The sequence below is a fragment of the Bicyclus anynana genome, chromosome 1 (genome assembly GCF_947172395.1).
Source record: "Bicyclus anynana chromosome 1, ilBicAnyn1.1, whole genome shotgun sequence".
NCBI classification, from domain to species: domain Eukaryota; kingdom Metazoa; phylum Arthropoda; class Insecta; order Lepidoptera; family Nymphalidae; genus Bicyclus; species Bicyclus anynana.
Genome location: NC_069083.1, coordinates 7,522,679 through 7,534,502, shown reverse-complemented (window position 1 = coordinate 7,534,502; position 11,824 = coordinate 7,522,679). Strand labels below are relative to the sequence as shown.

The 11,824-nt window shown below is 36.2% G+C and overlaps 1 protein-coding gene across 3 annotated transcripts; it reads right to left on the bottom strand.

Annotated features, from left to right (window-relative positions):
- Positions 1–604: 604 nt before the first annotated feature.
- Positions 605–7,568, bottom strand: LOC112051062 (E3 ubiquitin-protein ligase MSL2). 3 transcript variants are annotated; one of them, XM_024089523.2, is made up of 5 exons: positions 6,893–7,568; positions 6,708–6,805; positions 6,426–6,635; positions 4,517–4,691; positions 605–4,397 (listed from the first exon to the last, which is right to left on the bottom strand). In XM_024089523.2, exons 1-5 carry the CDS (start codon positions 7,437–7,439, stop codon positions 4,015–4,017), a joined length of 1,413 nt encoding a protein of 470 aa, XP_023945291.2. In that variant the 5' UTR covers positions 7,440–7,568; the 3' UTR covers positions 605–4,014. The 3 variants fall into 3 exon arrangements, with proteins under 3 accessions (XP_023945291.2, XP_023945292.2, XP_023945290.2); XM_024089524.2 differs by having other exon boundaries at positions 6,977–7,567; XM_024089522.2 differs by having other exon boundaries at positions 6,708–7,567.
- Between the last annotated feature and the right edge of the window lie 4,256 nt (positions 7,569–11,824).

Genomic DNA, 11,824 nt, shown 5'->3' with positions numbered 1-11,824 from the left:
GGAATAGCTGTGAAAATATCACGGCTATTAACGGCTAACAAACGAAGTGTCGCAGTAAATGAAGTTTTATTGTATGGTGAGGGTGAAGAGAACAGAAGAAAGGAATTGGGTTTAAATAATCTCTTCTGCATATATTACGTTTTAACTCATGCCAGTTCAACTGTCGACGTGTGTATCCCCAGTTTAGATAGCGACACAATTTCCAAGTGCCTAATCAAGATTCATCAAATCAACAAAATCAAAGTGAGAATTGTTGTACACAAGAATCCAGTTTCAAATGTAAAGGCGTTACTAGATTGTGGAATTGAAGTGAAAGTGATGAACAAATCTGAAGTGCTTTTAGAACATGAGTTTATATTGGTCGACGCTGTAGGTGATTGTGAAGAAGCTTTAGTCATTATCGGATCATTAGATTACGAAGTGAAACGTGTTAATTGCAATAGCGATAGTACAATACTGACTTCAGAAAATGAAATCGTTTACACGTTTAAGAGAGAATTCGATAGAATCTGGAACTCCGACGTCCAATAACACAATTAATAGTGTTATCGTATTGCTGCTGGAAAAAAGAATATAAATCAATAAAAACTAAAACTCGATATGGTATCTCTTTAAGAACATTTATTACAATTTTTAACATGTATAACTGGTAAAAGAAATTAAAATCTGAATATAACAAATATATTTTGATTTCACTTTATTCACCTAATAAGATAATAATGGCATTAATCATTCATAATAATAGAATTATTTTTCAAAAAAAAAAATGATATTATCGTTCTATACAATTTTCAATTTGTACTCAAGTGCTTTAATTTGTTAATGCCAAACTTATTTACAATTAATATACCGAAGAAAGTCTAGTAAATGATATCCTTTTTAACCGGTGATGCAATATTACAGATTCTCTTATGTAGACTTATATTTATCTACTATTCATATAGTAATTTTAATACAGGGCCCACTCCAAGCCACGCTACGGCACTGGACTAGGTTTGAATATATCAATTTTTAAGAGACGTTCGGGAAAATAAAGTCAATGTCAATGCTTTTTACGTACAAATTAGTTAAATTTATACGTAAAGAGAAAAGACTATCTGATAGGATTATAAAATTTCAAAATCTATTAAATACCTTCTAACGTAATGAGATGAAAATTCATATAATTTTAGCTTCCTTACATTAAAAGGGAGATTTTTAATATATGAACTATATTAAAAACTATATTAATATATTTGTAATTTTGTTTGAACGCCCATACAAATCTAATAATCATTATGATCTACGACGTCCTTGATTCGTGTCATTTTGTATTTTTTGTATGGGGCGTTTTTAATAGATCCGTGATAGTGCCGCAAATATGACCCTTTAAATCTCTGTAGCTCCGAAAGTAATGATCGCAGATATCCTGTTACTTTTACAAAATTACTTTACTATTAATAAACACCTAATTTATATACAATTTAAAAGTCTGACATATTATTTTTCACTAAAGTTAATAAAATCCATACAATTATATTGTTTTAGACTATACCCAGGAGCGGCTTTTGGGTAGGGAGCGGTTGGGCGAACGCCCAGGGGCACCAAGAACCAGGGGCGCCAGGAAGATATAACAGGGCGATGGAACGATCTATGCTCGGAGCATCTCTGCGTGATCGAATCAAAAATAAGGATATTCGCAGAAGAACCAAACCAAAAGTTCAAGTGGCAGTGGGCATTAGGCAGGGCACATACGAGTAGTTCGAAGAGTCGATGGACGTTGGGGTCGCTAGGTGCTGGAATGGCGACGCCCCACTAAATGGACTGAGAACATCGAGCGAGTTGCAGGGGGCCACTGGATGCTAGCAACATATAAGCGATTTTTTATCAAAGAGAAATATGGTTTTTTTAGTTCATAGCGCCCGTGGAATTTGGGAAAATTGAATTTTACACTGATGAAGTCATGGGCGTCTGCTAGTAATAAATAAATCCATTTTTGTTCGTATGGGTTTCAATGGAAGAGAGACGCCGTAAATATCTTGCCCAGGGGCCCTGGTAGTCCTTAATCCGGCACTGACTGTACTGACGAAAGAGAGAGGGTGATATTTTTGATTCCGCCGCTATTGGTCGATGTCCTTCTCTCGCCACGAATTAAGTCGTTGACAGATAATGTGCCTTCTATTGTTCTTATGTTTATAACGTTATCTTTAAGTTAATAAGGTGTGTATTTTATTAGTGTTTAAATTGATTTCATATTTCATTAATTACAAACTAGTTTGACACTAAACTCTATTTACATTTTACAATAATGGATAAGAAAATTCTATAACCTATATAAAACATATATTTAAACAAAATCTACATCTACTAAAACATGGAAATTGAGACATATAATAAATAAGACATATATATTCACATACACATACAAATAATTTACTGATGATATCATATATGTACACACAAGGGCGCCAGTTCATGTAACCAATTGCATATGTGACTCGTAACTCTACAATGAGCCATTTTCATATAAAGGTTTAAAAAAAAATCGCTACGAAAAGCACGGGGGGGAGGTACAAATCGTATGACCGTCAAATTATAGTAAGCGACACCTATATCGATGTGTTAATTTTAATACAAGTAACATTTTCAAAGGGTAAAATGTTAATTTTAGCTTTACTAACGATAGCGAACCTATAATATACCCGAGTGTATTGTTGGTACTGTAACATCGTAAGTGTAAAAGGATTTTATATTTTTTTGCGCAATCGACAATAGTTAATACGGGAAAGATTTGAGAAAGATCCGTAGACAGCTGACATATTTTGAATTATCTATTGACAACAACGGCAAACGTCTATAAAATAAACAAATATTGTGAAGAAATAAAATGGAATTAACGGAAGACGATGTACCTATCCCTAATAATAATATAATCTATCCCTCCTTCTTTTTCAATGCTAATATTTAGCATTATATTACTACCAGTCCTATTGATCCTTTTTAGGGTTCTGTAGTCCTTAAAGTCTCGTCATGTCCGTCGGTCTGTTCGTCTATTACTCCATTTGTAATTTCGGCAAAATATGCAAGTTACAATATGCAGTCAGATTTATTTATTAATTTAACTTACCTATAAGTTCTATTATTCAAAAATTATGTATTAATAACGATATCTTTAGCCGCCAATAAAATAATTCGGCCGCAATATTTTATTCCACAAGTAGTGAAAACGCAAGTAAAGGAAGAGCTAATAACAAGATTTAATTTGTATTTATGTTTAATAACTGTATGAGTTAAATCGTAACAAATGAAGAAAAAATCTAATTTTACCTCTTTGTAATTGTTACTAGCAGACGCCACACGGTTCACGTTCCCGTGGGAATACGGGGATACGATGTAGCCTACGTTTATCAGAGATAACATAGGATTCTATTGGTGAAAGAATTTTTCAAATTCTTCCGTCCATTCTATTCAATACAAACAATCAAATCTTTTCTCTTTCAAATATTAGTATAAATTATTTTTTATTGTTAATAAACATACTCTGAATACATAATTATTTATAATAAAATAATATAAAATTAACTTACTATTGTTATAAATATATTTACATTTTACATCTATACTAAAATCTACAATTACTATGTACAATATACAATGAATTAAGAGCAAAATTGTTGTAATAAAATTATCACCACGGTCAAATAATAAAATTATCAAATTCCTAATTCAACATAAACCACAAATAAAATCCTGTAAAATTTTGTTCTTGTCGGTTACCATAGTCTAGCGGTTAGCGGTCGACTTCAAACGTAACAAAACATATATAATAATTATAATAGATTTTACGGAATATGATGTACCCCGTAGCAATTCCCCCCTCCCCCTTCTGATGCTGCACCTAGCGGTTCTTTTTAATACCTGCAGAGGAAGATGGCTCATACAAAACCTAAATGAAGGATAAGTAAGGCAGAATTTCCCAAAGTTACAAACTATTACTAGGAGGTGGTCCTAGTCACCTGCAATGGAGAGGTGTTGTCATACGTCCACTTCAACGTCACTGTTGACATCGTGCGAACCGGAGTGTGGTGACGCCGTGTCAATGTCGTTGCATTCCCGGGGGGAACACTGCGTGTAGTCGCGGGGCGAGCTCAGGTCATCCGCGTCAGCGTCAGCATCAATGTCGGCGTCATCGTCAGCGTCGGCGTCAAGATCTCCGTCAGCATCTAGGTCGAGGTCAGCATCCGCGTCAGCGTCAACTTCCGTGTCAGCGTCAGCGTCGGCGTAGGCGTCGGCTTCAGCGTCGGCGTCGGCGTCCGCGTCGGCGTCCGCATCTGCATCAGGTGAGCCGGGCATATCCTCGTCCATCATTATAGTGGCGGGCAGTGATGGTGACACTTCGTGTAATTGAGTTGTGTAGACTGGAACAAGAAAAACATTATGAGAAAGTTATGAACCGCTATCTGACGCCCCGCAGAGGCTTTCTATAATAATTGGCCCAGGAAAGAAGAAAAAAGATGACATGACAGTTGACACTTACCTTTAATGTTAGATGATTTCAATTCTGTGCCAAATGATAGACTTTCCTCCATAGCTTCCATGGTGAGTGTGTCAGTGTCCAGGCTGTCCATTGAGCCAGAGCATGACGGGGAGGTGTCAGAGTTTGTGTTCAAATTTAACTGCAGAGTATCCAGTTGAGGAATGTGTGGTCGAACCTGCAAAATTATAAATCATATCTAAGACTATGTTTATTAGTTTAGTTATGAACCCATATTCGACTCACAGCTGAGCTCGAGTCTTCTCTGGCCCAATGGGGATTGGCAGACTTCACTCGCACAGAGAATCAAGAAAATTCTCTGGTATGCAGGTTTCCTCACGATGTTTTTCCTTAACCGTTTGAGACATGTAATGTTTAATTTCTTAAAATGCACACAATTGAAAAGTTGGAGGTGCATGCCCCGGAACAAATTTGAAACCACACCCTCTGGAATCGGAGGCAGAGGTCATATCCACTGGGTCATATCACAGCTCTTATCTAAGACTAGCTGTGCCAATAAAGAAGAAGATCCTACAATATATCACTTGGTTATATCTCAGAGGTCAGTGATTTGATAAAAGGTCACATTTAATTTTCCAATACTTCCAACAACTTAGTCATATTTCAACCAATTTACTCTTCCTACTTAATCAGACTTTATTTTATAATATAACAATAGGTTTGATAGTATTAACACTTTTAAAAATTTTAGGCATTTAAAAAATACTTCTATTTTTTGGGTTTGTAACATTATACTGATACTATTATTAAGTCAGTTAAATATATAGCAACTTAATACAGATAAAACTTAAAATCAGACTATAAATTATTTATTAAGTTATTATTAGAATATCTACCTATATCTAACAAGAATCTATACTAATATTATAAAGCTGAAGAGTTTGTTTGTTTGTTTGATTGAACGCGCTAATCTCAGGAACTACTGATCCGATTTGAAAAATTCTTTCAGTGTTTTATAGCCCATTTATCGAGGAAGGCTATAGGCTATATATTATCCCCATATTCCTACGGGAACGTGAACCACGCGAGTGAAACCGCGCGGTGGCAGCTAGTTTCTAATAAATTTACATTAGAACATTTAAAACTGTTTAAAACTGTTCACTGTGAAACTGCTAAAAGATATTGTGATTTTTACAGGTCATTAAACCTCAGTACAAAAAATATATGCTAAACCTATATGCTTTGGTATACAAGGCAATTGGATTTAGGATAATAATTATTTACTAGCGGATTGCTTGTGAAATGTCTATGTGGAATTCACTTTTCACAAATCCCGCTGGAACTATGGATTTTTCTGGCATGAAAACTAGCCTTTGTGTTAATCCATGGTATCATATATCTTCTTTTTAAATTTCATTCAAATTGGTTAAATAGTTGCAGCCTTGAAGAGTAACAAACATCCAAACATCCATACAAACTTTTGCATTTATAATATCAGTGGAAAGTAGGATTTCTAGCATTTCTTACCATTACTCATCCTGCATGTGCAATAATAATATAATAAACATTTAACAAAAGTATATTTTAGATACCAATAGAAAGCAAGATCTTCATTTATAAGTTTTGCCACAGCACATAACTCAAAACTATATATAATAGATTAGCACCACTAATCTATTATTATTGTATCCACCACTTGAGCAGTAGAAGCACCAATACAAAGTGTGGTGTAACCTAGAAAAAGATAACGAGAATTAACTAATCTTACAGAGCTCGCCACAGATCTTTGTGTTTGTGAAGTTAGCTGCGGAATGAGTATAAATTCGCAGTTGTGTCTAGCCGGCTCCCAGCCCGCGTTGTTTGTACCAGTATTGATTCATTGTGCAGTCATTAATTGCAAATTTCACAAACAAAATATCTCATGGCGGGCACTGTAAGGTCTTTTACTTACCTTCATTCCATCTGGCCTGTGAGGATTTCTGCAGCCCTTACACTTGCATTCAGTACATGGCTTGCTCTCAACATAGCACGGACATCTCTGGCCGCAACACGTCAGTTTCCCCGGTGTGGCTGTAGCATTACCGCATCTACAACCTTTTCTTTTACTACTAGTGGAGCTACGGGAACGGTTTGAAGGTTTCTTAAAACCTAATTGACTGGACTGGAATTAAACATTAAATGAATTTACTTATACAATTTAAGTTAATAACAAAACAAAGTAATAAATAATTACTTTTTTCTTCACTTTGCTTTCTCTTGTACTTGTTTCGGCAGGAGGAGAATCAGTTTCGTCGACAGCTTTCCTTTTAATAGTGATTTTATTTCCCGAACCTGCGTACATAACAGAGTAAAGTGGGGACCCGTTTGAAATAGCTCTAGAATTTGGAGAATCTTTACTAGATCTCGAATCAGAATTACTTGATGTTGATGCCACTTGGGTTTGTGTTGAAGTTGAATTGGTGTATACACAAGGTAATATGCTATATGCAGACTTGGATAGACCTGGCGGGCTCTTGTAATCGTCGATAAATCCAGCTCCTTCTTGTATCAAATCTATCAGCCCCGAACTCGCCACTGTGCCGCCGTTCACACTAGCGGCGACTTCGTCTTCTTCTAATAAACTCTTGTATACATCGGTGCCCATAAAATATTCACAAAGTTTTTTGTAACACTGGAGGAGAATGCGTAACTGTATGTTTTCGGTATAGTTCTCGTAGTCCTTACACCAACTGCAAGACGGTTTCAGTTTTTTCCTACCACCTATGCAATTTTTGCACACATGGTGTTGGCACCCAGAGCTCGTTGGTGTATAGGGCTCCTTCAATAAGTTTCCACACACGGTACAAGATAATGATTGCCGTAAATATGGAACTAAGCGAAACAAATCTGTCCACGAACTTTTATCAGCCGCATCAGCTAATATTATTAATCGACAAGTTGAAACATACAAACTGGTAGCGTTCATTTTAATTTTAAAATGTTTTTAGCATGAATTGCTTTGGCGAAATTGTTTACACCAAAATATTATTATTATACACCCTGGCAAAAAGCCGCAAACGCTTACTTATGAACTGTCAGCTGTCATATTTATTTGACACAATATCAATAAATGAGGTAATGTCAATTGGACAAATAGTGATGTGCTACTGCTACTACTACTACTACTACTACTACTACCATAGAGTAGGATGTATTATATATTACAACTATTTTTATAATAATGGTGCAATACACCACATGACATGCTATAGATTAAAATTTATAAAAAAGATTAAATAATTAATTCAAACAGGCCTAAAATACAAGCACTTTTGAACTGTTTTTAAAGAGCCTAAAATGTCTACAGTCTAAAATGATCACTATTTTTGTAAAACTTTGATTTAAGTGTGGTTCAGAGAAACTCATAAAAAATGTGGAAATAGTCATAGATGTCATAATTAAAATCTTGATCTAAATTATTTGATCTTTATGGACTAGTATTCACAGCTGTAAAATATGTTACAAAAAAATCTTGGTTTCCACCATAGACAATAAAGGATTAAAAAATAAAAAGCTTGGCACCCATTTATTTTTGTCGTTGCCACTTTAAAACTGATAGGCCCTTAGATACATAATAGGTGTCAAAGGATAGGCCGTACTGACTACTTTAGTATTTTAGTCGAGTACGCACAAAATTGGGGATAAATCTAAAAATTGTTCGTACTCGACTAAAAAACTAAAGTAGTCCGAACTAGGCCTGAAGGCCTACAACCAAGTTTTTTATTCTTTGCCTAAAACTGTAAATTTTCTATAATCTCTGCAGATAATATAATACCTATATTTAAACACAAAATTAAAAAACAGAGCTGTAAGGCCTATAACGGACCACTTTCATATTTTAGTCGTGTACGAACTCAGACCAATTATTGTATAGGACCTGCCTCGCTAGACGTTACTTTTCTGTCAAAGTATATGATCAACGATCTAATGCGATTATAAAAACTGTCTCTATAGAATCGATGCTAAATAGTTGTAATCGTGTTCGTCGGTTAAAGAGGTCCGTAAAAATACCTTTTTGTGTAATTTAATAGTGTAAAAACGGGCAAAAACTTCTAGTTGAGTATAAGATATACACAAAATCTAAGCTCGTTTTCCTCAGAAAATGACAAACAATTTTGTTCGTTACTATGAGTTGATACAGGTCCTTCTATAATTGGTCTGAGTGTACGAATGATTTTTGGGCTTCTTCTTCTTCTTCTTCTTAAGGTGCCTCTCCGACTAGCGAAGGTTGGCAGTCAGATTCTTGAACTCGTCTCTATCCTTCGCGAGGCGAAATAATTGTGCGGCGCTCGCGATCCCGGATTTTTGGGCAGTAAATCCAAAAATTGTTCGTACTCGACTAAAATACTAAAGTAGTCTGTACGGCCTCTTAGTATTTTAGTCGAGTACGAACGATTTATAAGCGGTAAATCCAAAATTAGATTTAAAAAAAAACACCAGGATAGTCGAAAGGTTTTGTTTAAACTATAAATATATATTATAGCCTTAGATAAATAGTGTTTTACTGTATTCTAAAATTATAGCTATAATATAAATATAATATATTAAAGCGGACGTCCGCGTCTCCGCGTGAAAACCTTTCCCCTACATTCTGAGTCCGACTCATGCTTTGACAATACTTTATGAGTATCTATGGTCTCCTGGTTCTAAGCTTGTCAGCCAAATCGATCCAGCGGTTCTTGTTCTTGAGATACAAAATAATAATGTAAATACTAAATATCACGATTTTTTTTCTTAAAGATAGGCACAGATTAAAAAATAATAGGCAGATTGAGCGCACGGAACACGACGGTGTCGTAGCCGCTCCGAATACAATATTCAAAAAGAATACATTCTCCAGTCAGTACGACACAAAGCGTCGCATCAGTAATTTTCACTATTATTGAAGAAAAATGGCGTCTTGTGTTTTTAAATATTTTAAAATGTGTTCACAAAAACTGAAAAAAATAAGATGGAGTTTTATTTTGTATCTATACGTATACATATATTGATTTTAGTCTAATAATAAATAAATTTAAGCGGATGTCAAGGAGACGCGTGTCTTTTTTATAGGTTTCACCGCGCTGCTTGTATAGGCTCATTCTGTATCATTCTTTATTCTGTGTATAAAGGGATAAAAAGAGGTTGAAGTTTTGTAAAATAATTATTACATGGACGTCCAAGCACAACGGTCTCAAGCTGCCAGCAGCCCGCTTGATATCCTCGGTCCACATAATGGGGGGTCGACCAACACTGCGCTTTCCTGTGCGGGGTCCCATTCCAACACCTCGGGACCCCAACGTCCATCGGCTCTTCGAAGTACGTTTTACGTAATTGACCCATGACCAATATTCCCGTTCCCCTCCAATTAGGGTTCATTTACACGAGCAGCAACAGCTACCGACAGCTACAGTCGACTGCATTCGGCGACGTCTCGGCGGCACTCAACGGCAGTCAACGGCAGTCGACTGCAGTCGTCGGTAGCAGTTGCCAACTGCCGTTGGCAGCGTGCTGCTCGTGTAAATGAACCCTTAGTCGGCAGAGACATTGTTAGGAGTGGGTTAGAGACAGTGTTTTTTTACAAACCTAGGAGAAGGAAAGCGGTGTGGATTTTCATCTTTCTCCTCAATTAGTTAGTCCGCTCCCATCCTAGATTGCATCATCACTTACCATCAGGTGAGATTGTAGTCAAGTATATGTTTTCTGTGGTCAAGGGCTATTTTATAAATAATGAAAAAAAAGGTTACGACAATAGTCCAGTGGGCGGGAATCGAACCCACTCTCAGTGGTGACTCCGGCATATTTACCACTGAGCTATAAAGGCTTAAAACGTTACACATAAGTATCTATTAGGTACTTAGATAGACTAGATTTTATTATTCCATTACTTATTGAATTAAACAGATGACACGCAGCAATGATACTACCGCGCAACGATGCCGTTGCGTTGCCAGGTTTTTTTTGACAATTCGGGATTTTTGAGTGAAAAAGGCGGGATTCTTTCTTCGAAAGCGGAACATCATAAAAAACGTATATAATAAAAATATTTTGAATAATTTTTTTTTTATTTGAGTTCAAATTACTTTTATGTTATAATAGGTAGATAGTAAAAATATCCATAGAAAATGTTAATAATATGATATTAATAATAATATGATACTTTTAAATAAAAAAAATGGAAATCAGAATCAAAACGGCCTCCGTGAATCAAATCAAACAGAATCAAAAATTTTGGCGGCCTTCGTGGCGCAGTGGAGTGCGCGGTAGATTTACAAGACGGAGGACCTGAGTTCGATCCCCGGCTGGGTCGATTGAGATTTTCTTAATTGGTCCAGGTCTGGCTGGTGGGAGGCTTCAGCCGCGTCTAGTTATCGCCCTACTTGCAAAGAAGTTCCGCCAAGCGATTTAGCGTTCCGGTACGATTTCGTGTAGGAACCGAAAGGCATATGGAATTTCATCCTACTCCTAACAAGTTAGCCCTCTTTTTACCATCAGTGAGATTGTAGTCAAGGGCTAATATGTAAAGAATAGAAAGATAAAAAATTGTTTTATACATTACAAAAATATGGCGTTTCAAACAATGGTCTGACAAGTGAGTCTGCCACCCGCCAGCGCTTTATCAGTACGAACGGTTGAGTTTTTCCGAAAAGCGGGTCCATTGATAGTAAAATCGGGACGTCTGGAAAACTGTTGCTTACGCTTCAGAAATAAACCATGCTTCTTTTTATTTAGTACTTAAATGATGCCCCGCGATTTAGTAGTTCCCGTTCCCGTGAGTATACGGGGATAAAATATAGTTTATGAGACTTATACAGGGTGATTCGGACTTTAGTGCGGACATTTTTTTTCGTGGTTCTGTATCATTAATAGAACATAAATCTACAAACAGTTCGATACATTTTATGTAATTTTTTTTTTCAATTTATGTCTCAGAAATAACAAAATAATGGACACATTCCCAAACAAACTGCGCAACTGCTGGCGGCACTTTGTAAGACGCCGACAAAGAAATACCGGCAGTAGTCATATCGCTTCGGCTTCGGCTGACGGGGGTGGCAGGGGTGAGGGGATCGAAAAATCCCTGAGGACGCCTGCCGAATTGCCGATGGGCGACCAGTGACAGACAATCTGCCGTCGCTTGCGCATTTAAGTCGAATCATCCTTTAATGCAAAAGTTTGCGTAATAATAATCATCATTTGTATTTCATTATTCCAATCGAAAGTTTATAATTTCTATTACTACTACGCATTATTGATGGTCCTAAGCCCAATAAAGTATGAAAGGAAAATCGATACTCAACTCAAAAGTGACGACCTTTAATTATTATAAAA

Coding starts and splice junctions, on each gene's coding strand:
- LOC112051062 (XM_024089522.2), bottom strand. CDS start 7,439: ATGAACGCTACCAGTTTGTATGTTTCAACTTGTCGATTAATAATATTA. Junction 6,636..6,707: donor AAAGCAAAGTGAAGAAAAAA/GTAATTATTTAT, acceptor GTTTAATTCCAG/TCCAGTCAATTAGGTTTTAA. Junction 4,692..6,425: donor ACAGGCCAGATGGAATGAAG/GTAAGTAAAAGA, acceptor ATAATTTTGCAG/GTTCGACCACACATTCCTCA.